Source organism: Leucopleurus acutus (assembly GCF_964270905.1).
Source record: "Leucopleurus acutus genome assembly, chromosome: 2".
NCBI lineage: Eukaryota > Metazoa > Chordata > Mammalia > Artiodactyla > Delphinidae > Leucopleurus > Leucopleurus acutus.
The window spans coordinates 94,668,881-94,696,297 of NC_139143.1; the positions used below are offsets into that span (position 1 = coordinate 94,668,881).

General features: G+C 39.5%; 1 protein-coding gene and 1 pseudogene across 2 annotated transcripts in view; both read right to left on the reverse strand.

Annotated features, from left to right (window-relative positions):
* Positions 1-1,480: 1,480 nt before the first annotated feature.
* CTTNBP2NL (CTTNBP2 N-terminal like) overlaps positions 1,481-27,417 on the reverse strand; it is a gene marked incomplete at its 3' end in the record, with an annotated part of 63,614 nt that continues 37,677 nt past the window's right edge. The window contains exons 4-6 of the mRNA XM_082833654.1: positions 7,686-7,916; positions 4,053-4,160; positions 1,481-2,962 (exon numbers count right to left, since the gene is read on the reverse strand). Of these exons, the coding sequence (XP_082689780.1) occupies positions 1,481-2,962; positions 4,053-4,160; positions 7,686-7,916 (1,821 nt within the window). The remainder of the gene's footprint in view (positions 2,963-4,052; positions 4,161-7,685; positions 7,917-27,417) is intronic.
* Positions 14,770-16,191, reverse strand: LOC309958045 (26S proteasome regulatory subunit 4-like; annotated as a pseudogene). The gene has a single exon. The product of its transcript is annotated as a 26S proteasome regulatory subunit 4-like (transcript).

A 27,417-nucleotide genomic window follows, 5' to 3' on the forward strand; every position in this document is an offset into this window, starting at 1 on the left:
TTTAGGAGCTGGTAACCCGGGTCTAGCATTCTTGCATGGCAACAAGCAGCTGAAACTGAACAGGGGGTGCCCTTTGTAACGGGGCTTGGGCACTTCAGTTTGCTACAGCTCCCACTGCTCCCAGCTGTCATACATCACTTGAGTGACCGACCTGTTTCACTCATTTATATGACCAGTTGAGTTTTGTGACACTGGGTTGGTTTGGCCTTGTCTTCTTTTGATGCTGAAGACCTGATTTCATTTGAAATTTTCCCCTCCTGGTGGACAAGAATCCTCCTGTGATCGACTGGGTCCCAGCTATAACTAGTTGTTTTGGTAGGTAATCTTAACATGCATTTCTACTCGTCCTTTATGCTATATTGCAAACTCCAAAGATATAATCACACTATTATTTATGTGTTTAAGTGTGTGTATGTTAAACACGTAAAAGGGGTGTTTATCTATACAGATACATGTATACTTCCATTTAGGCAAAAGTTAATTTGGTTCCACAGATAGACACAGAGTGCTGGCAGCTTGGAGAAAAGTGTAACAGTTTGCTAAAACCTGTATAATTCTGACTTATAATATTACAAAGACAGTGAACTTTAAGTTATTGCTTTTTCATTACAGAATAAAGATCTCATTCTGTTGCAAAACTTTTATACAGAATGAGTAACCATTTCCTATTCAAGTAATAGCAATCAGAATCAGAAGTTCCTTACGCAACAGTAGATGCCTGAAGATATTTTTGAAGGATATGTGATTTCACTGTATTCAAAAACTTATGCAGGAAACTGGGAGCGATGTAATTTTTCAAAAGTACAAGAAAATCAGCACCCCAACTGCTTAATGTTCAGGAGGCTTTCTCAAGGGCTCTATAAAGCTCAGCTTTGTGGCGAGTTCACACCCACCTTTAGGATTCCCATTCTACTTATGCAGCCTTGTTTCTGAACACAAAGCTTGTATTAAAAAACAGTAAAAGACCATTAAAAGCAGTGTTGGTTTTTAACATTCAGAATTCACAGAGGATCTCATTTTTTGCAGTTAAATGATCCATTTTGTGTTACTGCTGCAGAATCACATTCATATGGCAGTCTAATTTCAGGCACTTTTATAACATGTTCATCTGGAATAAAAAGTCTGCATGAGCCACTTCCACATAATTCATAATGAGTGTTGAGTGATTCTAGTCTCCAGATAGACAGGAAATCACCACCTGGTACTCAATTAGCTTTCTCCATCATAACACGATGGTGACTGCAAAGCTTAGACATCTTTGAGGTGCCCTTCTAGCTTTAGCACAAAGATGTGAATCATAAAAATCCAAACTACTTAGTTTCTACCTAAAAAATACAAAAAGGTGAAATACACTAAATGTATTATACAGATAGTTTCAGCTACTATCAAAATAAATAACATGATCTGACTCAATGGTTTGACTCTGAGCTCTTGGATAAAATCTGATGGAATGTCAAATGTGGAGACTCCCTCCTAGGGACTAGCTACTGGTAGGCAAAAGTATCTCAACGTCCTTGCCATTGGCTACGACAGCATTAGAAGAGCAGCTGCTGGCAAGGTCTTCTGTGGCGGTCAAAGAGGATGCCTGGGGATGAGGTTTGGTCAGTGGAGTGGTAGCAGATGGAGAAGGAGTGAGGCCAGGTTTCTTGGGTGGGATGGGTGGAGGGTTTCCTCTCTCAGCTCTGGGGACGGTAGGGGACTTGATCCCTGGAGACAGGGGGCTCAGAGGACTAGACACTTTCCCTGGAGTAGGTGAATGGCTGGTGTCACCTCTTGGGCTGGCAGTGTTGGCCAGATTTCGATAGTCTGTGCCAAAGGGAGAGCTGTTGGGAGACACGGGCTTGATTGGTCCTTGCTGGCTAGTGAATCTGGAGAGCACCTGGGTGACTGTGTTTCGGGCCAGCTGCTTGGCGGCAGAGTTGTCTATGAGGGTTGGGGATAGATCCCTGGATGGAGGGCTCTGTAGACCACTAGCTTGTTGGTCCTGATCTGCTTGGGACTGAAATTTGTGCCGAGCTGCATGGAACCGCTGGTTGATCCCTACTTGGTAGGATGACTGGTAGCCAGGGCTGCTAGCTGATGACCCCAATAAGCGCTTAGTTAGTACTGGTGAAGAGCAAGGAGAGGATGTGAGAGAGGAAGAGGCAGTGCTGCTGGGAGACAGTGAGCTCCCACTGGAAGGGAGGTGACCAGATGCTGGGACTGGAGCCTCTATTCCCACAGGACACCCACCATTCTCTACTGCTTTCTCTTGGGCCAATCCCACAGGCTTCTCTCGTGGAGGCGCTTGGTTTTCTACACTGCTGCCTGTAATCAGCTCCTTGGTAGTTTGCATGTCTGGGTCAAAATGTCCATTGGTTTTTGCATAAGAGTAAGCAGGAGTGGTGGGACCAGGCAGCCCTGTGGCTGTTACCTTGGCCGCGCTGCTCCCATGGGTTCTTTCTGCCTGAAAACTCTCTGTTTGGCAAAATACGGACACTAGCACAGGTGGCTCAGTTGCTGTGCCTTTAGACAGGGTTACTGGTTTCTTCACTTGCGCGCTGGGGCTACTTTGCTGGTGCAAAGCCTCTAGGTCCTTCACTATCTTCTTCAAACTCTCCATCTCTTCTTTCAGAGTTCTGGTCCGGTTCTCTTCTCGGTTCAGCTTTGCTCTCAGTTGTTCCCTTTCAATGTCAAACTCAGACAACTGCTTCTCCACCTGGGCCTCCGTCTGCAAGCCCCGCTTCCTCTCAGCAGCCAGCTCTTCCTCCAGCTTGCTCACCCGGCTCTTCTCCTTCTCTAGTTTCAGGCTCAGCTCTCCCGCCTTCTGGCCCTCCTCGGCGGCCTTGTTGGTGGCCTTCTTGCACTCGCGCACCAGCATGGAGGAGAGCTGCTTGTGGCGGGAGCGCTCCTCTTCCAGCTGACTGGAGAGCTTCTTCTGCTCTTTTTCAAACTTTTTCACTTGGGACTTTTCAAATTCCAACTACAAAAGAATGCCACCACACATCTTGATTAGAGTAAGGAAACAAAGAGATACTGAAAAACTGTTATCAAGTAGAGTGCATCAAGCTAGCTGTTTTCTGGCACATGGGATTACCATGTATGCCATGTGCTTACATCAAATATTCAAGTATCAGAACACCTAACATAAAAATGTACACACTACGAATTAATCTTTCTTTGATGATTTAGGAGGCACTTCTAGTTCTTATTGTCTCAGGGTTATTAGTGGGAATCTGAATCATCGTTGTGTTTTATGTTATGGAAAGTTCAGGGGATTAGAGCCAATCGAAACAGCAGAAAGGCATATCAACCAGATGTTGTGCTGAATGCTGCTGAAAACTTCTAAAGCTTCTGTAATAATTCTCTCTGGTCTTAAAAACAAACAAACATTAAGTAGTTGCATTTGAATCGTTCTTCTTATACAAATGCCATCTGCTTTAATCATCATCTCAACCCTATTTAAGGCACAGAGTGAGAGGGAAAGGGTCGAAGGAACCCTTTTAGTCAGTGTTTTTCAAACTCTGAGACTCATTCATGGACGGCAAAACCATTTAGTAAGCCGTGATCAGAAATAAAATGAAATAGAAGTGAAAATATCAATGTGTATTATAAGCAGTAAGGGTTATGTATAATTTCATGAGATTTTTGTTTCAGGCATATGTATATATGTGTATATATACTGGGTTGTGATGTAAAATGTATTTCTTACTAGGAGTCCTAAGTCAAAAAAAGTTGGAGAGTTCAAAGTTAGTGTTCCCCAAAGTGTGTTCTATGGAATGACAGTCCCATAGTGAATGATCTATGTTAAAAGATTTTACGAAAACATAAATTTGCTAAACACAGAATACCCTATCTTGTTCTTGAAGACTCACAGCGTGCTTCTGCATACTAAAGGGTCTAACAAATTGGAGTTAGAAACCTCTTTAACTTTGTTTAATCCAGTAATTCCCAGACTTATTTGACCACAAAGCCCCCTTTTTTTGAGCAACACCAATTTACACCCTGCAGAATAATCTTCAAGAAATGCTACTCTAGGCAAATGCTGCTCTGAGCCCCTCCACCTTAATTACCTGTTGAGTCAGCCGCTCTCTCTCCTTCTCCAGCATGTAGGTGACATCATCTCCTTCAGCTGTGTCCTGTGCATGCCTTTGCCTTTCTTCCTCAAGGTCTAGGATTACCTTTAAGGAATTAAAAAAAAAAAAAATCATTTTCAAATATCAAGGAGTCACACTTAGAATACAATTAAATACTAAGTGTCTTTCTAAGCACCCAAGATCATTCCATAGATAAATAAATAAGTAAATCCCAGTCAGGGCCATCAAGGAGCACACTGTCTAGAAGGGTGAAAGGTATGTAAGCTATGTGCTAGGAAACAATACAGTACATACTTATCCGAGGTAACACGAAGTGGCATGTAATAGAAGAGAGCAACTCATTAGCTGTAGGGGCTGAGAAAGTTTCAGAGAATTAATAAAAGTTTGGTGGGACTAGGGGACAGATGTAGGTGATGAAGCAAGGCAGGACCACGGAAAGCTGAAAGCTGAGGCTCTCCCTTGATGTTCAAATCACTGGAGGTACCAGAGAGTGAAGCCTAAAATTAAACATTTCAAATAGGTGACATCCTAACTGTGCCTTGCTTAATTAATATATGCATTTCGTGTACAGTAGATAAGAGGAGAAAAGACTCTCTTGACTTTATCCTGCATATGAAAAGGCTCAATTATTGAGATCTTAAGTGGAGATCTTTCACAAGGCTTTTTTTTTTTTTTGTGGTACGCGGGCCTCTCACTGTTGTGGCCTCTCCCGTTGCGGAGCACAGGCTCCGGACGCGCAGGCTCAGCGTCCATGGCTCACGGGCCCAGCCACTCCGTGGCATGTGGGATCCTCCTGGACCGGGGCACAAACCCGTGTCCCCTGCATCAGCAGGCGGACTCTCAACCACTGCGCCACCAGGGAAGCCCCACAAGGCTTTTAAATTAACCTGCCTACCCCATTCCACTTATCCTTGTGTCAAGGGATTAAGCCCAATTTTAAGAATACAAATTTAAAGGGACATTTCCCCACATAATCCTGCCTACAACTGCATAATATTCCAATGGCTATGGATTTCTTCATAGCTTCTGCTCATGCTTCAGAGGTGCCTTGGCCTAGACCTCCCTAGGCCAGAGCACTGTCATCCCAATGGCCATTTACTATTGTTTCTCCTCATTAACAACTGTTACTAAAGGAGAGAGAAAACTTTCTGGGACTCCTTTTTAAATACAAAAATGAAAACATTTTGGTGTATTTCCTACTGGTTAAAAAAAGAGAAAACTTTGGCAACTTAATAGAAAGAACAGCTTTTGGCTAAAGGTGGTAGATCATCTCCTCTCCCTTCGGAGAGCCGTCTAAAATGATAGAAATGGGATGAAAAGAATAAAACCCCACAAAGTCAAAAAGAGAGACTTTGGCAGACGAGAAATTTTACTACCATTCTGAAGAAAGCAAGTGTCTGGAGGAGTGGTAACTACTTTGGTACGGGGGAGGAAGCTGCTGTGCGCTGCAGGACCCCAAGGACATATGGAAGCTGCAGGTGGTAGATACTGCACCGGGGAGGTGAGGTGTGGGAGGGAAGACGAGGGCACTGGCTCCAAGTTCGTATTTTCACAAGAGTTATTCGTCCCCGCAATCTGATTCCTGTACACAGAATGCTCAGCCAGGCATCTACTGCCCGGGAATACACCAGATGTTTATCCTCTAAAGAAACAGAATGTGACAGGCTCCAGATCTAGTAGTAACAGATATGACAGAGAATGAGGGTGAGGAAAGGGTATTATGTTTGTTTTGGGAAGATGGCAGGGGTGGAGAGAAGGGAGGTGGACACCGTGTAAGATAATGAAATCCACATCTATAATAAAAGAAAGTAAATATGTGTCTAAAATATGAATAGAAATATGGAAGTTAGCTGCCAAAATAAACAGTTAAAAGAAAAAAGAGGTTGTCTCTAATACTGAGGAGGAGAGAGAATGGGAAGGGGTGGACTAGGGAACCCTATTTTTCGTAATAAGCAGAGTAACCACATAATTGACTGTTCAAACCACTAACATGTCTGAGAGCCAAAGCAGGTATTGTTAACAACTATGCCAAGGCAACAGGCTTAAACTGGAATTCTCTCAGGCAAACTGGGACTATATGCACCCTAATTATAAGCCTCTAGTTTGATGTCTAACAAAGTCAGTGTTCTACGTTGATAAAACACTTAAGATCAGATACGCAGCTGTCTTAAAATATTTAACACTATCTCAGTGTTAGGGAATTTTGAATTCTTTAACTCTTCCTCTCCCCAATCACCTAGAACCATAAATTATCCCAACACTACACCTTCAATGGGCATGACAGCCAGCCAGCCCTTCAGTACAACTCAGTTACTTCATGTATGAAATAGAAAACAGGCCTGCCTATCAAACAAGGATGTTGTGAAGATTTTCTCATAATATTATGTAAAAGCCCCCCAATTTAGGCAACTACCTCAGTCTCATTGACACCTTTTAAATTGGGGCATAAATGTCTTCAGATTACTTCAGTCTAGTCCAGAGGTTAAACTTTTCTGGGTCTTGGAGAACTCTGAGAATTCAAGTAAGGATATGGGGAAAAAATTCATTTTCTACAAAATGCATAAACTTTTGGCACTCTGTATATTTTCTGGGGGATCATGGAATATCTGAGACCCATTCGTGGTTAAGAACTCCCACTCTGGCCTTTTGTTTGGACTCTGTGAAGGGAAAGAAAAATCATGGGCAAGACCTAAGCCCTTAAGCACTTTGTCAGATGCATTTTAAGCAGATGGCTCTCTAAAGCAGGTAACCATAAAAGTAAACGAAGGTCCATCAAACTGCAGCTGCTAACCCAATTTTTTCAGAATAAAATGCTTCCTACTAAATGCACTGATGTCCCCCCTTGTTGATATAAATCTAAACCAATAGTTCTTAAAAAGGCAGACTCTAGCCAAGCATTTTTTCCAGGCCAAATCTGAGCCATAAATGATAAGTCGGGGAATGAAATCACAAGCACTAGAAGAATTCCAAGGAGATGAGGTAGAGGAAAGCACAGGTTTGCCTTCCTAACACACACACACACACACACACACACACACACACACACACACACACACACTTTCCTAACAGGGTAGAACAGCTTTAAGGTAAACAACCCTAGGGACTGTTTATGGTTTCATGAGAAGTAAAATGCAGTGAAACTCAAAACTAGAAATAAATGAAATAGTCTATTGGCTTGTATGTTTATAGTCAGGTAAATTCTCTAATTCTTTCTCTCTCTCTCTCTCTGATTTAGCATTCCCCAAATACCTGTTAATCTTTCTATTTATCACTTAAGTAAGCAAATAGGGAACACTCCGTTCAGCTACAAGGCTTGGTCAAGCCCCAGTTTGTTGCCAAAGTTTGGATGACCAAGAGTTGGAAAAACATACCAAGTGTTTTGGAGTGTCATATCAAGAAGAAATGCCATCTGAAATAATGCGTCTGGCACACTGCCTAAATTTAACATTTGGAATAACCTGCATTTTCTATCTCCTGGCTCTTAGGTAAGCTCAGGGGCTTTTTTACACCTGTGAGACCTCCCAGTTAAGTTACTGTGAGAGCGGGCAGCTGACGGGAAAGCATCAGGCATTTCAGGAGTCTGCAGGCGCACGTCAGCGCTGAACCCACCTTGCGGTGCCTGCTCTCTGCGGCAGCCAGCTGCGACAGCATGCGCTCCTGCATGTTCTTGCACTGCTTCATCACCACCTTAAGAATCGAGAGCGGGTTTGTGCAGACTGGCTGCTTCTCGCCATTGTTCTTCTCCTTCAGTGTTTCAAAGTCTCTCTGGAGTGCCATTAAAGGATCACTGATGTTGTATTTTCCATAGCGTTCTTCAATGAAAGTATCTCTGTGTTGGGCCTGGGAAAGAAAGGAAAATAAGCATTTTGCTTTCAAATACTGCTGAGGAGGGGATCTGCTAGTAGTTAGACATCAAAGGTAGTGGTGTGAGTATGAAGTAACCTTTTGACTACAAATCAGACAGGGTCATCTAAGTATAGAAACAACATCAGAAAAGGGGCATAGCATATTAATGGGAACAAATACTTATGTAAAGCTAAGTACCAGTCAGACATTCATCTAAGTGTTTAGGTTCAGGTTATTTAAATTTTACAACCCTATAAGGTAGTGCTATCATCTCCATTTTGCAGATGAGAAAATTACTACGGAGAGGTCAAGTGACTTGTTTCAGGTTACTCATCTAGCAAGCTGTCAGAATTGGTATTTAAACCCAGGCAGCCTGGCTCTAGAGTCTGTGACCTTAACCACCACACTTACTGCCTCAGCTTATGAATACTTCTATTACCAACAGGTATATCTCATCTTTTCTGTGTTATGGCATTTACATTTCTAAAATACGGTAAGCATAATACCTTTAAGAGTTTATATGTTTAGAGACCTAACCAGCTGGCTGTAGATAAGTAAAGGATGCTAAAGACATTTTTACATTATAATCGAGGACTGTTTGTGATTTGTCCACATAGAACTTCGCTCAATTTTTGGCCGGTCAAGAGGGTGGAGGCACTCACCACTAGAGGTGCAGACAAAGTCCTTCTACCTGCTGCCAAATTCCACCCCCCTCTTCTAACCTCTGTTCAGCTGTCTTCCATCCTCCTTTCTGTCCCCTTCAGGGCTTGGTGAGCTTCGGGGATGAAAGGGAACTTGAGCTGGGAATGTGGGCTGGTGCTTGGAGTCTGGCCTGCGGCTTTGGGCCTGGGCGCCAAGTCAGGTCGAATGATCAGGAAGGGAGTGAAAGGAGATTCTTAGGCTTCCCTATTATGTCTTCTAGGAAAGACTTGAAGTACTATTTCATATAAGCATCATATATTACGTGCAGGTGAACAGAGTGAAATTAACAGTTACTTTACTAAACAGACATTTAATTGTTTCCTGAGACATTTTACAAAAAAAAAAATGAAGTGTTAATAGAGGGTTGTGGAAACTTTCTCAAAAATCATAGCAAAGTACTATATAATTTAAGCTTTCAAATGAAATCTAGTTATGAAAATTACTGTTATTTCTCAAGTTTTAAAAATTATTTCATCAGGAGATACCACCACCCACAAATGGGAACCCATTTGAAAAGAAAAATACACAATTCAGTGACCATGCTTAAAAAACAAAAACCCTCAAGAAAATAAAGCAAACATGGGGTTTCTCTGACATGTTTCAGTGCTGAAAATTTGATGCCTCCTTCCTCATTAAGAGACTGTCCAAGTTCAAGACTCAGGAATTAGCCTTGTGTTACAAATTTGTGTTGGTATCAGTTGGCAGATGTTCAAAGCAGAGTTAGAAGCCCTGGTGGTCTTACTTCTGGCTGGACTACAACTGTCTTAAGTGATGACATTATTGGAGTATTTGGATAACATTTGTATACTAAACATTTGAAGAGTGAAATTCATTTGTTCCTTTAAGTTACTGATTACCATCCCCTAACCTTATTACAAGTGTGCGTGTGTGTGTGTGGGTGTGCACATGTGAGCATGTGGATTGAAGGGGGGAGGGATTTGAAAGACAGAATCCTATTTTTTTTTAGGTCCAAATTAAAAGGAAATTTTCAGTAAAATTTCAAAATAATCTTTTAGTCTATTTAGGATAGAGGAAGACAAGACCAATTCCAAAATTGGCTATTTTTATTAGTGTTTTTAAGAATCATGGCAAGAATAGACAAAAAAGCTAATTTTTAGTTACATATTTAAGAGCATTAATGTCAGAGAACATGGGACTCATCAATGTTTTCTTTTCATTAAGAACATCTGTTTCTTTAAGTTCAGGTATAAAAACATGAGACTGATAACCTAGGATTCACTGAAAGGATCTATTTGTAGCTATTAATGTCCTAAGGCAAATCCTCGTTTAGAAAAACACAGACAAAGGAAGGAAGAGAAAAAAACAAACTCTTTAAGAAGTTGAAATTCCACTTTTCTGTCACATCTTTTATTCATGATTACTGTTTCTGTATGATTAGCTATGGAAAAGTAACAATTATTGTTACTAAAATTGGCTTAGTAGGGCAAAAAGGAAAAAGTGAACCTGAGTATTTTTATGACCTTTCCTTTTCAGAACACCATGGAGAAAGTGGGATGGGAGAGCAGAGCTGGGAGTACAATTCACGATCTTGATGATGCTAAGAAGCTGCATCTGCTAAGAAGCTCTCTCTCTCAGGTTTCAGGATATAGTTAACTAATCCTTAAAAATATAACTTTTTAAATAAAACCCACACTGTTATTATCCTGTAGAATTAATAAGCATCACAGAGTTACAAGCAATGGATGAGGAGCTTCTTTGGTGAGGCCTCAGACTTCTCTGAGAATAGTTGTTAAGCTGTCTGTTTTCTCTTGAAGTATTTCACAGTAATCCCATAATCACTTGCATAGTAATTACAAGTTATACAAAATTGGTAGCTTCACACATAAATGAAAAGAATCTGCAGAATAATCTAAAAAAGGCTCCTTGTCACAAAACAATTATTTCAAGTACAATTTAAGTAAAATAAAACAATTATTTTAAGTATAAAATAATAGTTATGGGACCCGAATATGGGAAAAGTGAATTCTGTTTTTATTATACCAAACACTGGATTGGAAAATGGGAGATGGAACATAGTATTTTCCATCCAACTTAATGCTTCAGTCAGGTGAATTGTACGTACTTACACACTTAACAGCACAAATAATAACAACAATAACTAAAAATAGATGTTAAGATTTGACAAATGAAAGAAGAGCTTTAGTGGAGGTGTGCATTGGTTATCTATTCTTGCATAACAAATTACTCCCCAATTTAAACGCTTAGTAAACATTTTTTATCTCATACAGTTTCTGAGGGTCAGGAATCTGGGAGGGGCTGAGGGCTGAGCTGGGTGCTTCTGGCTCAGTGTCTCATGAGGTTGCAGTCAAGCTGCTGGCCAAGGATGCAGCCATCTGAGGGCAGGACTAGGGCTGGAGGATCCATTTCCAAGCTTAGTTGTTGGTCTAGGCCTTGGTTCCTTGCACGTACTGGCTTCCAACAGAGCAAGTGATGTGAGAGAGTGAGAGACTGACATACATAGACACATCCAGATGGAAGTCCCACTGTCTTATAACCTAATCTCAGAAGTGACTTACCATCATTTCTGGTGTATTCTAGCAATCACACAGACCAACCCTGGTAAATGTGGGTGGATGGGGGACTACTTAAGGGTGTGAATATCAGGAGGGAGGACCACTGGGGGCCATCGTGGAGGCTGGTTATCAACGTGAATGACTGGACATGCTACCACTACCGTTTATGTTTCAGGTCAAAATTTAGAGGCTAAGTACCTGTACTAAAAACTAACAAGGCTGAGTTTTAATATTTTAATGAAATTCCAGCTATTTTATAAGAACTTTAAAATGATCTGGATTTCACTTTGGGGGAGAGGAGTTCAGGAGTACAGCTAAAATCAATCAATTTCTTGCAATTTCATTATTTTTACTTCAATGACAACATATATTTTAACTGAACAGAAATTCCTACATTGTCAGAAAACACAATGATCTTTATTTCAGACAACAGTAAAGTAACTGGCTGGTTAGACAGATTCAATGATAGGAGATATTACTATAGCAGACAAAACATACTAGTCATCTATTACTCATTTATTTTTACTGTTATAGGCTGAATGAAACACACCACTACTGAAAGCTTAAAATAAAACCACATAATATCCTTGGATATGCCATGTTTGCTCTCCAAAAATTTCAGCTTTGCTATGATAAACTACAAAAAGAAATATGAAGCAATCACCATCTCTCTATAATAAATATTTATTATAATAAATAACATACACGTATATATCATATATACATAAATAATAGTTCAATAATATTATATGTAGATAATAGTATACATACATATATATATATATATATGTATATATATATATATTTTGACTGCATTGGGTCTTCGTTGCTGTGTGTGGGCTTTCTGTAGTTGCAGCAAGCCAGGGCTACTCTTCATTGTGGTGCGCGGCCTTCTCATTGCAGTGGCTTCACTTGTTGCACAGCACAGGCTCTGGCGCCCGGGCTTCAGTAGTTGTGGTGTGTGGGCTCAGCAGTTGTGGCGCACGGGCTTAGTTGCTCCACAGCATGTGGGATCTTCCCGGACCAGGGATCGAACCTGTGTCCCCTGCATTGGCAGGCGGATTCTTAACCACTGTGCCACCAGGGAAGTCCCGATAATGGTATAAATTATATATATATTTCAATCTTAAAATAGGAAATCAATCTCTTTATTCTTTGGATGATAATCACCAACATGAAAAGTGGTTCCAAATGTAAAGGTGAAGAATTATGGCCCATTTAAATGGGGGCTTATATTTAAGTACAAGGTTTTATTTTCAAGACTCAGGCTGATACCAGAACTGTATTAGAATATGCAATTTTGCCATTTATTGCCAATTCTGAAGTGATACTTATAAAAGTAAACAGCAATATAAACATTATGCCTTTAAAAATATCTGAATACTTCTATGGCAGGGATCAGAAAGACAAAAAACGTGATTCCAAAATGGTTTTTATTAATGTTACCAAAAGCATGTTAAAAGGAATCCTTTTTACACACAATTTGAATCTATTAATCTTCAAATCATTTATACTCTGGAGTCCCTAATAAACTATAAATAGCTGCCTGAACAACTGGAAATAAAGCAACCGTTCTGGATAAAGATGATAATAACATTACAAGTATAACCTTTGTTCTGGAAGTTCCTTTTTACTTGCTGAAAGAAAACCAGATTTTACTGTTTGATAATATTGATAAAAGAGGATTTAGCCTCATTGGAATTAAACTAATTTCTGGAAAATGGCACAAAATTTATCATGGGAGGGCTTCCCTGGTGGCGCAGTGGTCGAGAGTTCGCCTGCCGATGCAGGGGACACAGGTTCGTGCCCCGGTCCGGGAAGATCCCACATGCCGCGGAGCAGCTAGGCCCGTGAGCCATGGCTGCTGAGCCTGCACGTCCGGAGCCTGTGCTCTGCAATGGGAGAGGCCACAACAGTGAGAGGCCCACGTACCGGAAAAAAAAAAAAAAAAAAATATATATATATATATATATATATCATGGGAGCAAAAAGAGAAAATTTTCATCATTTAAAAAATATGTCTAATATATTATTGAAAACCGAGTGCTCCTTCTACTTAACCATAAATGCTGTATTCTCAGATCTGGTCTTTTCTATATGTTTATTTTCTTTAATACGTTTGGGCCCTAGAGTCTAACAGAACTGGGATTATATCCTGTCACTACTATTTTCTGTATTACCTTAAGTAACAACCTTAACTTCTCTGTGCCTCAGATTCCTCATCTGTAGAATGACAGTAACAATCTACCTATAGGTTTGTTATAAAAATTAAACGAGTAATGTAAAATGCTTCCTATAGTACCTGACACAAAGTAAGTATTATAAATATGAATTTTTTTTTCAATAACCAAATTTAGAATATAGATTTTCCTGTTTTAGAGCCAATGACTTAAACTCAACCCCACAGACTTAAGATTCTGTAAAATTGGATCAGGCTAGTAAATCTCCATTAAATCTTCACCAATCCCAGATAACTCAGAAGTAACACATCACTAAAAATGTATCAGGAACCTGGATAACCAATAACATTCTATTTACTTAGCAATCAATCCTGAACTGGCATGTGACATATTATATAATGTGGTCAATTGATATTTATCTCTTGCATTGTTATTAAACACTTCTCACTCTTCTGTCTTTTCTTTCAACCTACTTAGATTGCAAGTGATCTGAAGGAAAAAGCACTTAATACATCTTTCTTCTTCCTACATCCTATATTTTGCCTTAAGCCCAAGACATGTAACATATTTTCCAGCTTCTTTCCTGATGTCTTAGCCTCTCCTTACTCTCATCATTTTAGTGAGGTCAATATTTTATTTTGCTGTTAGTGAAATCTAGGATTTACTTAGTATAATCACTTAAGGTAATATCGATATATATATTTAGCAAACTGACTTTGAAGCAGATAAGCTTCAAAGATTCCCCTTGTATTTTTAATAAAACGTTCATCATCCTGGTTAAAAAAAAAAAAAGATTCCCCTTGGGGTCAGTTTGCAACACAGATATTTATAAAAGCAATTATTTACATAAGTTCAGAGGATCACGTTACCATATTATTTGACTACGGTGTAATAAATTCTTTTGAAGACTAAAAATGGTAAGTTTAGTACAAATAGCTACAAGTGTAGTACTTCTAGCTAGTAGACTGCTTATTGATAGAATAAGAATATGGGTAAACAGAACAATGTAGCTGCTTCAACATTCAGATTTGAGAGTCCTGAGAAAACAACTAATGAAACTGAAATAGGTGTGCTGAGTTTTTTTGTCTTTGTTCTATTATTTTAGTCTATGTACGTGATTGAAACAAGTTACATATACATTTTGGACTGGGTCTAAATAAAAAACTTTTTGAGGTGGGGAAGAAAATGTGTAAGGGATTCTATAAGACCTGAACAAATTAATGCTCTGAATATAATAATTTGAAAGTATAATTTTTTTTTTTTTTGAGAAAGAGCACGCTTTATTGGGAAGAGAGCATTGCACGTGACCAACATATGAAGAGAGCTGGATGGGCGTCCTACACATCATGCTCAAAAGGTACTCAGGATGCTGTGCTAATGAAGATCAGCTGGAACATGGACTCCTGGGAAACTTCCCCAACCTCACACCTCTGAGGGATCACACACTTCCAACCTTTTCATGGAAGGCAACTGTGGTCCACTAGAGATAGAGTCCCTCAGGGGTGCCTTGTTGTTTTTTATAAAGAACATTTTCTTTAAACTTTTTGAAGTCTTCATTTGTTACTTTTATCCTACATTCTCTCAAGGCCATCAGACCAGCTTCCATACAGATTGCCTTGATGTTGGCATCAGAGAGGTCATCTTTAGCCATGATCAAGTCATCCAGGGTTAGTGTCATCCTGCTTGTGTGGATGTGAAAGATGCGCTTCTTCGTCTTTTCATCCGGCAAGGGGAACTCTATCTTCCTGTCAATGTGGCCTGGTCTGTAAGTGCTGGGTCCAAAGTCTCTATTTGGTTTGTGGCCATGGTAACTTTCACGTCTCCCCTTGAATCAAACCCATCCAACTGGTTCAACAGCTCCAACATTGTTCGCTGAATTTCTCTCTCACCACCAGAATCTGAGTCATACCTTTCTGACCCAATAGCATCAACTTCATCAATAAACACAATGGATGGTGCATGTTCTTCAGCAACTCAAAGCAGTTCCCGAACAAGATTGGGCCCATTGCCTAGATAACTTCTAAATAAGTTCAGAGCCAACCACTCTCAAGAAAGTGGCCGAGTTTTGGTTTGCTACTGCTTTGGCTAGGAAGGTTTTACCTGTGCCGGGTGGACCATACAGAATGACCCCCTTAGGGGGCTTTATACCCATCTCTTCATAATATTTAGGATGAGTGAGTGCAAGTTCCACAGATTCCTTAATTTCCTGGATTTGGTTGTCCAATGCTCCAATATCAGCATAGGTCTCCTGGGGGGCCTTTTCCACCTTCATCACTGTGATCAAGGGATCTGTGTCATCCATCAGCACCCCTATCACAGCATGCACCTGTGGCTGAGCAGGACCGAGCAGCCCGGTTCCAGCAGATCCTTGTCTACAAATGAAAGAATGCTGACATAGTGTTCTGAGCCCACAGACGTAGACACGATGGCATGACTGTCATCAATGACCTCTTCCAAGATTCCTACCGACATTGGGGTGCCCCTGAGATCACCCACCTTTGATCTTTCCTCCTCTTGCTTTTCTTCTAAAGGCCTCATTTGTTCCTGATTTCTAATGAATTCTTCCTCCATGAGAAGACAGTCTTCAATTCTCTCTAACTTCAATATTAACCAGCACTGAGTGTGAGATGTCACCAGGGGCAGTATGCTGGCAGCATCTGGTCCCTTTGTTCTCTTCTTCTTTTGCCCCACTCTAGCTGGTATAGGAGATTCATAATTCTTTTTCTTATCCTTGTCATCCTTCTCTCCACCTCCAGGACCATGACCACCACTCTTTGACGCATCTTGCTTCGGCCACTTGAGCCGCTGCTGCCAGAAGTCGAAAGTATAATTTTTAATGCTGCATTAGATCTTAATCTCTTTTATTCAGGGGACCATACATCTCTTAAAATATAATGAGAGGGAGGACTGTCAAGATGGTGGAGGAGTAAGATGTGGAGATCAACTTGCTCCCCACAAATACATCAAAAATACATCTACATGTGGAACAACCCCTACGGAACACCTACTGAACCCTGGCAGAAGACCTCAGACTTCCCAAAAGTCAAGAAACTCCCCATGTACCTGGCTGTGTGGCTGACAAGGTCTTGGTGCTCTGGCCAGGTGTCAGGCCTGAGCCTCTGAGTGGGAGAGCCAAGTTCAGGGCACTGGACCACCAGAGACCTCCTGGCCCCATGTAATATCAATCAGCGAAGGCTCTCCCAGAGATCTCCATCTCAACGCTAAAACCCAGCTCCACTCGACGACCAGTAAGCTCCAGTGCTGGACACCCCATGCCAAACAAATAGCAAGACAGGAACACAACAACACCCATTAGCAGAGAGGCTGCCTAAAATCATACTGAGTCCACAGACACCCCAAAACACACCACCAGATATAGTCCTGCTCACCAGAAAGAAAAGATCCAGCCTCATCCACCAGAACACAGGCACCAGTCCCCTCCATCAGGAAGTGTACGCAACCCACTGAACCAACCTTACCCACTGGGGGGCAGACACCAAAAACAACAGGAAATATGAACCTGCAGCATGTGAAAAGGAGGCCCCCAAAGGTAAGTTAATCAAAATGAGAAGATAGAGAAATATGCAGCAGATGAAGGAGCAAGGTAAAAACCCACCAGACCAAACAAATGAAGAGGAAATAGGCAGTCTACATGAAAAAGAATTCAGAGTAATGATAGTAAAGATGATCCAAAATCTTGGAAATAGAATGGAGAAAATATAAGAAACGTTTAACAAGAACCTAGAACTAAAGAGCAAACAAAGAATGATGCAAAACACAATAAATGAAATTAAAAATTCTCTAGGAGGAATCAATAGCAGAATAACTGAGGCAGAAGAACGGATAAGTGACCTGGAAGATAAAATAATGGAAAAAACTACCACAGAGCAGAATAAAAAAAAATAATGATAAGAATTAAGGACAGTCTCAGAGACCTCTGGAACAACATTAAATGCAAGAACATTTGAATTATACGGGTCCCAGAAGAAGAAGAGAAAAAGAAAGGGACTGAGAAAATATTTGAAGAGATTATAGTTGAAAACTTCCCTAACATGGGAAAGGAAATAGTCAAGTCCAGGAAGCACAGAGAGTCCCATACAGGATAAATCCAAGGAGAAACACGCCAAGACACACACTATCAAAAAATAAATACAAAGTAAAAATATTAAAAGGAGCAAGGGAAAAGCAACAAATAACATACAAGGGAATCCCCATAAGGTTAACAGCTGATCTTTCAGCAGAAATTCTGCAAGCCAGAAGGGAGTGGCAGGACATATTTAAAGGGATGAAAGGGAAAAAACTACAACCAAGACTACTCTACCCAGCAAGGATCTCAATCAGATTCAACAGAGAAACTAAAACCTTTACAGACAAGCAAAAGCTAAGAGAATTCAGGACCACCAAACCAGCTTTACAACAAATGCTAAAGGAACTTCTCTACGCAGGAAACAGAAGAGAAGTAAAAGACCTACAATAACAAACCCAAAATAAGAAAATGGTAATGGGAACATACATATCGATAACTACCTTAAATGTAAATGGATTAAATGCGCCAACCAGAAGACAAAGACTGGCTGAATGGATACAAAAACAAGACCCGTATATATGCCATCTACAAGAGATCCACTTCAGACCTAGGGACACATACAGACTGAAAGTGAGGAGATGAAAAACATATTCCATGCAATGGAAATCAAAAGAAAGCTGGAGTAGCAATTCTCACATCAGACAAAATAGACTTTAAAATAAAGACTATTACAAGAGACAAAGAAGGACACTACATAATGATCAAGGGATCAATCCAAGAAGAAAATATAACAATTGTAAATGATTATGCGCCCAACATAGGAAGTATCTCAACACATAAGGCAAATGCTAACAGCCATAAATGGGGAAATTGACAGTAACACAATCATAGCAGGGGACTTTAACACCCCACTTTCACCAATGGACAGATCATCCAAAATGAAAATAAATAAGGAAACACAAGCTTTAAATGATACATTAAACAAGATGGACTTAATTGATATTTATAGGACATTCCATCCAAAACCAACAGAATACACTTTGTTCTCAAGTGCTCATGGAACATTCTACAAGATAGATCATATCTTGGGTCACAAATCAAGCCTTGGTAAATTTAAGGAAATTGAAATCATATCAAGTATCTTTTCCGACCACTATGTTATGAGACTAGATATCAATTACAGGAAAAAATCTGTAAAAAATACAAACGCATGGAGGCTAAACAATACGCTACTAAATAATCAAGAGACCACTTAAGAAATCAAAGAGGAAATAAAAAATCACCTAGAAACAAATGACAATGAAAACACGACTACCCAAAACCAATGGGATACAGCAAAAGCAGTATTAAGACAGAAGTTTATAGCAATACAATCCTACCTAAAGAAACAAGAAACACCTCAAATCAACAACCTAACCTTACACCTAAAGCAATTAGAGAAAGAAAAACAAAAAAACCCCAAAGTTAGCAGAAGGAAAGAAATCATAAAGATCAGATCAGAAATAAATGAAAAAGAAATGAAGGAAATGACATCAAAGATCAATAAAACTAAAGACTGGTTCTTTGAGAAGATAAACAAAATAGATAAACCATTAGCCAGACTCATCTAGAAAAAAAGGGAGAAGACTCAAATCAACAGAAGTAGAAATGAAAAAGGAGAAGTAACAACTGACAGAGAATAAATACAAGGATCATGAGAGATTACTACAAGCAGGTATATGCCAATAAAATGGACAACCTGGAAGAAATGGACAAATACTTAGAAAAGCACAACCTTCCAACACTGAACCAGGAAGAAATAGAAAATATAAACAGACCAATCACAAGCACTGAAATTGAAACTGTGATTAAAAATCTTCCAACAAACAAAAGCCCAGGACCAGATGGCTTCACAGGTGAATTCTATCAAAGATTTAGAGAAGAGCTAACACCTATCCTCCTCAAACTCTTCCAAAATATAGCAGAGGGAGGAACACTCCCAAACTCATTCTATGAGGCCACCATCACCCTGATACCAAAAACAGACAAAGATGTCACAAAGAAAGAAAACTACAGGCCAATATCACTGATGAACATAGATGCAAAAATCCTCAACAAAATACTAGCAAACACAATCCAGCAGCACATTAAAAGGATCATACACCATGATCAAGTGGGTTTTATCCCAGGAATGCAAGGATTCTTCAATATACGCAAATCAATCAATGTGATACACCATATTAAAAAATTGAAGGAGAAAAACCATATGATCATCTCAATGGATGCAGAAAAAGCTTTAGACAAAATTCAACCTGCATTTATGATAAAAACTCTCCAGAAAGTAGGCACAGAGGGAACTTAACTCAACATAATAAAGGCCATGTATGACAAACCCACAGCCAACATCATTCTCAATGGTGAGAAAATGAAACCATTTCCACTAAGATCAGGAAAAAGACAAGGTTGCCCACTCTCACCACTATTATTCAACATAGTTTTGGAAGTTTTAGCCACAGCAATCAGAGATTAAAAAGAAATATAAGGAATCCAAATTGGAAAGGAAGTAAAACTGTCACTGTTTGCAGATGACATGATACTATACATATAGAATCCTGAAGCTGCTACTAGAAAACTACTAGAGCTAATCAATGAATTTGGTAAAGTAGCAGGATACAAGATTAATGCACAAATATCTCTTGCATTCGTATACACTAATGATGAAAAATCTGGAAGAGAAATTAAGGAAACACTCCCATTTACCACTGCAACAAAAAGAATAAAATACCTAGGAATATACCTACCTAGGTTTGTAGGAGACAAAAGACCTACATCTAGAAAACTGTAAGACACTGATGAAAGAAATTAAAGATGACACAAACCGATAGAGAGATATACCATGTTCTTGGATTGGAAGAGTTAACATTGTGAAAATGACTATACTACCCAAAGCAATCTACAGATTCAGTGCAATCCCTATCAAACCACCAATGGCATTTTTCACAGAACTAGAACCAAAAATTTCACAATTTGTATGGAAACACAAAAGACCCCGAATAGCCAAAGCAATCTTGAGAACGAAAAACGGAGCTGGAGGAATCTGGCTCCTTGATTTCAGACTATACTACAAAGCTACAGTAATCAAGACAGTACGGTATTGGCACAAAAACAGAAATATAGATCAATGGAACAGGATAGAGAGCCCAGAGATAAACCCACGCACATATGGTCACCTTTTCTTTTTCTTTTTTTGGTCACCTTATCTTTGATAAAGGAGGCAAGAATATACAGTGGAGAAAAGACAGCCTCTTCAATAAGTGGTGCTGGGAAAACTGGACAGCTATATGTAAAGGAATGAAATTAGAACACTCCCTAACACCATACACAAAAATAAACTCAAAATGGATTAAAGACCTAAATGTAAGGCCAGACACTATAAACCTCTCAGAGGAAAACAAAGGCAGAACACTCTATGACATAAATCACAGCAAGATCCTTTTTGACCCACCTCCTAGAGAAATGGAAATAAAAACAAAAATAAACAAATGGGACCTAATGAAACTTCAAAGCTTTTGCACAGCAAAGGAAACCATAAACAAGACCAAAAGACAACCCTCAAAATGGGAGAAAACATTTGCAAATGAAGCAACTGACAAAGGATTAATCTCCAAAATTTACAGCAGCTCTTGCAGCTCAATATCAAAAAAACAAACAATCCAATCCAATCCACAAATGGGCAGAAGACCGAAACAGATATTTCTCCAAAGAAGATATACAGATTGCCAACAAACACATGAAAGGATGCTCAACATCACTATTCATTAGAGAAATGCAAGTCAAAACTACAATGAGGTATGACTTCACACTAGTCAGAATGGCCACCATCCAAAAATCTACAAACAATAAATGCTGGAGAGGGTGTGGAGAAAAAGGAACCCTCTTGCACTGTTGGTGGGAATGTAAACTGATACAGCCACTATGGAGAACAGTACGGAGGTTCCTTAAAAAACTAAAAATAGAAATACCATATGACCCAGCAATCCCACTACTGGGCATATACCCTGAGAAAACCATAATTCAAAGAGTCATGTACCACAATGTTCACTGCAGCTCTATTTACAATAGCCAGGACATGGAAGCAACCTAAGTGTCCATCGAAAGATGAATGGATGGAGAAGATGTGGCGCATATATACAATGGAATATTACTCAGCCATAAAGAGAAATGAAACTGAGTTATCTGTAATGAGGTGGATGGACCTAGAGTTTGTCATACAGAGTGAAGTCAGAGAGAGAAAAACAAATACCATATGGTAACACATATATATGGAATCTAAAAAAAAAAGAAAAAGGTTCTGAAGAACCTAGGGGCAGGACAGGAATAAAGACACAGTTGTGGACAATGGACTTGAGGAAACAGAGAGGGGGAAGGGTATGCTGAGACGAAGTGAGAGAGTGGTACTGACATATATACACTACCAAATGTAAAACAGATAGCTACTGGGAAGCAGCTGCATAGCACAGGGAGATCAGCTAGGTGCTTTGTGACCACCTAGAGGGGTGGGATAGGGAGGGTGGGAGGATGATACAAGAGGGAGGGGACATGGGGACATATGTATACATATAGCTGATTCACTTTGTTATACAGCAGCAACTAACACAACAATGTAAAGCAATTATACTCCAGTAAAGATGTTAAAAAAATGACAGTTGTCACCTACTTCATACCATACACAAAAAGAAGGATGGATCACAGACCTAAAAATATATATGAATGGCCGAAAAGTACATGAAAAAGTGATCACTCATTAGTGATCAGGGAGATCACATGAAAAAGTGATCACTCCTTAGTGATCAAGGAGATGTAAATTAAAACAACAATAAGATAGTACTATACGGCCATTAAAAAGGCTAAAATTTAAGACTGACAACATCAAATGTTATAAGGGATATGGAGTAACTAGAATGCTCACATTGCTGGTGGAAGTATAAACGGTAGAACTATTTTGGAAATTGATCTCGAAGTTTCTCATAAAGTTAGAAAATGCCTACCTGCTATTCCACTTCTAAGTATTTGTCTAAAAGAAATGAAAACATATATCCACAAAGACTTTTACACAATTATCCAGAGTAGCTTTATTCATAATGGCCCCATACTGGAAACAATCAAATATCAATCACTAGAAGAACAGATAAGTAAAATGTGACGAATTCATGAAACGGAATACTATTCAGCAATAAGAAGGACAAATTACTGATACACACAATGACACTGATGAAACTGAGAATCATTATATCGAACAAAGAAGTGCCAAACATAAAAGAATGTATTCTCTGTGACTCTGTTCTAATGGGCAAAACTAATCTATGGTGAAGAAAATCAGAACAGTGGTTACATCTGGATATAGGGGGGCACAAATGACCAGGGAGGGGCATAAGATAACTTTTTGGTGTGATGAGAATATTTATGTCTTGATAGGAGTGTAGGTCAAATGGAGTGGCATTTGTCAAAACTTATTGAACTGAACACTTAAGATCTGTGCATTTCACTATATCTAAAATATATCTCTAGTTTAAAAACATAGAGGCTTCCCTGGTGGCGCAGTGGTTGAGAGTCCGCCTGCTGATGCAGGGGACACGGGTTCGTGCCCCGGTCCGGGAAGATCCCACATGCCGCAGAGCGGCTGGGCCCGTGAGCAATGGTTACTAAGCCTGCGCGTCCGGAGCCTGTGCTCCGCAACAGGAGAGGCCATGACAGTGAGAGGCCACAACAATGAGAGGCCACAACAATGAGAGGCCCGTGTACCGCAAAAAAAAAAACAACAATAAAAAAAACATAAATATATATAGTGAGAGTTAAAGGAAAATTGAGTTATATGTAACATATGCTTTATATATTGTGTTTCAGAAAGATGGGAAGTTCAAACCAAAGTAATTTTAATAGTAATAACAACAGGAGAAGCAACAAGGGAGGTGCTCACACTCGAGTGCTCATTACCTACTAAGCAGTGTGCTCAGTGCTTTACATAGCTCATCTCATCCTAGCAGCATTCCTCTGCAGGTAGACAGCACTGTATCTCCATTTTACAGAAGAAACTGAACATTAACATGTGACTTTCCCAAGGTCAGAAAGCCAGTTAAGAAGTGGAGAAGAACAGTAAATGGTATACAGTAAGTACTGAATATGTTAACTGAATGAGTAATACACATAAACAGATATTCCCCAGGACTTCATAGCAATGAATTTCAATTTAGTAGGTCTCGATCAGTAGCTTAAAAATGAAATAGAACAGAATTGAAAACATTGTAGAGCACTGAATGCTGTGAGTACTATTTCAAGAAAATTTTCCTCTGGCATAAGAATATAGGTGTGTGTATATCTGTGTGTGTATGTGCACATGTTGGTGTGTCCCTTGGGTCACAATGCAAAGTCTATTTTTTACTATGTGTCCCTGCCAAAAACGTTTGAAAAACAGTAGAATAGAATGAAGAACCTAAGAAGAATGACTCCTGAATCTATAATTTTAAACAGTTTAAGCTGTAATAAACATGTGAATTCTAATAGAAGTAATAAGGAATCAGGATTAGTATTTTAAACTAATGAATGTTATAAAAGTCTACAGACCAGGAGAAGTTTGGCCTAACATCAAATATACAAAATGTAAAAAAAAAAAAAAAAAAAAAAAGTCTGTGTTACCAGGGTTAGACAATCAAAAATAGCACTGCAGAAGCCTGAGAAGATTTTCTGGATGTATGGCTGATTCACAGGGGCACATGCTTTGAATGCTTATATTGAATACTTAATGTGTGCTGGGTACTATATATGCTAAGTGATGTGGGTAATATTAGGGGGATATAGATTTGACTAACCTGCTGCTCTCAAGGAGCTTAAAATTTGCCAGGCAAGTTTAAGGCCTAAGAGCAGAAAAAAAAAACAAGCTGCTTCTGCGTATTTAGATGTATTCTAAACAATACCATTAATGTTTAGAGGAACACTAAGTACAATCTGTTTGATCAGAACTTTCTAAGACTCAGCCCTTACACTCATAAGGAATAGGAAGGAAAAGGCCAACCCTGGAAGTGGGTGGGTTCTGGCAGATAAATGGGACTATTAGCAATTTAATGAATCACAGGAAACACCATGAGGTTGAGGGGGCACAATCCAAAAACTGTCTCTGAAGTGTTACAGAAGGAGACCCAGACCGCACACTGTAACTCTGTGATACTTTAAGTGACTATGAACTTGAAGATCATCTTTATTAGAGATGTGCTCTGGCTCTTTTACTCACTATATATTAACAGACAGTGTAGAAACTAACTTCAGTGTTAAAATAGTAAAAAAGAGCTTACTAAATAAGATGAGAAAGAGTGTCTTCCTCTAGTTAGGGGATTCTGAGGAGGGAGGATCTGAAGCTGTATAATTGTGGGATATAGGTCTTAACTCTAAAAATTTGTTTGAAGCAAGATTCTTAAATTACAAACACAGACTGATACTACAAGGAAGCACGGCAAGAAACAAGCTGCTTAAATGTAAGGCCTTGGGAAAAGGGTTCTTACTTGGCTGAGAAGTAAAAGTGTACCAAGTAAACAGGAATAAGAAGCTTGTGGGGGAGAAGAGGGTCAAGGGGAGTATAGAGACAGGAAAGAATGATAAAAGGGGACCAGTGTGGTTTAAGAACCACAACGCAGTGAGAACAAGACATCAGGGCAGGCAAGCGGAAGCAAGGACAATGCTAATTATACATCCTAACAAGCTCCGTGTCACAAGTCAGAGGATGGGAAGATGGCAATTTCTATTGTCACTGCAGCCTTATGTACAGGGAGGTAGCTAGCTATTCAGTTTCAACCAGCAGTCATACAGGTGGCTTGGGACTCCAGTCAAGGAAGGATCCCTTTTCTTTAGAGAATAGAATGGGGAGAGGGGTAAAAAAGCCAAGACTGAAAAGTAAAAGGTGGGCTGTAAGTGCATTGTAGGTTGTTTAATGATAATTTAAAATGTGAACTGGTAATGTTCATCACTACAGTAAAGCACTGAATATACGGTGAAACTGAGCATGTGAAAGTTGATCACCGCTACTGTTAATTCCAAGTTATTCCAACCCAAGAATGCCTTCATCTTCATGATAAAAGTCCACTGAAGGGGATCAGAATATGCCTGGATCAGAAGAACAGGAGATCTTTGTTTGGAGATATATGAGCCCTCCTTCCTTTTTATTTCAAAAAGGGGTGATACCATTAGGAAACTTTAAATGTCACCAAAGACAAGAATGGGATAAGCTAGACCCTTTCCCCATTTTAATCCCATAAGGAACAGGAAAACTGGCTCTATTCTAAACCTCTAAGACTTTGTTTTAGCACTCTTTTCCTTTAATGATTTCTAGGTCTGCTGTGTAGATGATAGTCATTCGTCCCACTGATGAAAGATACTGTCAGGAAGGGAAGGACAAGAGACTGAAAGGAAGATTTTAAAGAGAAAAGAACTCAGAGCTATCAATTTGGAAAGCAGAGAAATGCGGGATAATGAAGATTTTGTGAAAGCCAAAAACAAAAACAAAAACACTGGAGAAGCGGGGGATAAAGAAATATATTCTGAAAGATAGAGAAAGGACGTGTAATGTAGACAGATGCCCACAGGGGTCCTTAGCTGAAAAGTGTGGGGAACAATATTTTTTGTAAATATATCTAGATAGATGAAGAAAGATAAGCAACACTGTACTCTTAAAAAGTACTATTTTCTCTGATGCTCTCAAAACTCTCCTTACTAACCTCTTAGGGAATGCAGATTTCAATTTGATAGGAAAGGACACTGAGGTAAAATGTCACTTGATTTTTTTGTTTTTTAGTTGAATACAGATACATAGTGAAAAAAGGTACATATCCTAATTATTTGTTATCCATTACTAAAAATATGGAAACAAACACAAAGTAATAATTTCCTGTCTGAAGAACAAATTGTTCTTTCTTAGTACAGGGGCGAGATATAAATAATGTCACTGAGTGGGAATTATCAGCAATAGTAAAACTATGAAACTTATCAACCGAAAAAAGATGCACAATGTGAGAGCTCTGAGTTAAGTTTTATTTGGGGCAAACTGAGGACTACAGCCTGGGAGACAGTCTCTCAGATAGCTCTGAAGAAATGCTCCGAAGAGGTAAGTGGGAAGGTCATATATATATTTTGGTGAAGGAGAATATGTGCAGTCAAGCACACATTTTGGCAGAAGGTTGCTGCTAGTCACAGAGGAGCAGATGTCTCCGCTACTGATTTCAGTGCTTTTCTAGATATGAAAAGATGCGAGAAATTGGGCTTGTAAAATTTTCTCCTGAAAATATCTACCTGAAGGCCTGTTCTGCCAGTTTCTTGCAGGGCACAGAGTGCCTCATTCCTGAGCTCTGCCCTGAACTCCTTTCAGGGTGTGTTGAAGGTCAGCAACGGCAGTGGCTAGTGACTTCATTCTTGTAGAACCAGATGGCAAGTGACAAGTTTTAGTTGGCAAACTATATTACTATAGTTAAGCCTCTCTTCTCAAAACTATGAATTAATAAATGGAAACCTATTTTTTTGGCCTTTGTTCTTGCATTTATTTTATTTTTTTAAAACATCTTTATTGGAGTATAATTGCTTTACAATGTTGTGTTAGTTTCTGCTGTATAACAAACTGAATCAGCTATATGTACACATATATTCCCATATTCCCTCCCTCTTGTGCCTCCCTCCCACCCTCCCTTATCCTACCCCTCTAGGTAGTCACAAAGCACCGAGCTGATCTCCCTGTGCTATGCAGCTGCTTCCCATTAGCTATTTTACATTTGGTAGTGTATATATGTCAACACTATTCTCTCACTTCGTCCTAGCTTGCCCTTCCCCCTCTCCATGTCCTCAAGTCCATTCTCTACGTCTGTGTCTTTATTCCTGTCCTACCCCTAGGTTCTTCAGAAACTTTTTTTTTTCTTTAGATTCCATATATATGTGTCAGCATACGGTACTTGTTTTTCTCTTTCTGACTTACTTCACTCTGTATGACAGACTCTAGGTCCATCCACCTCACTACAAATAACTCAATTTCATTTCTTTTT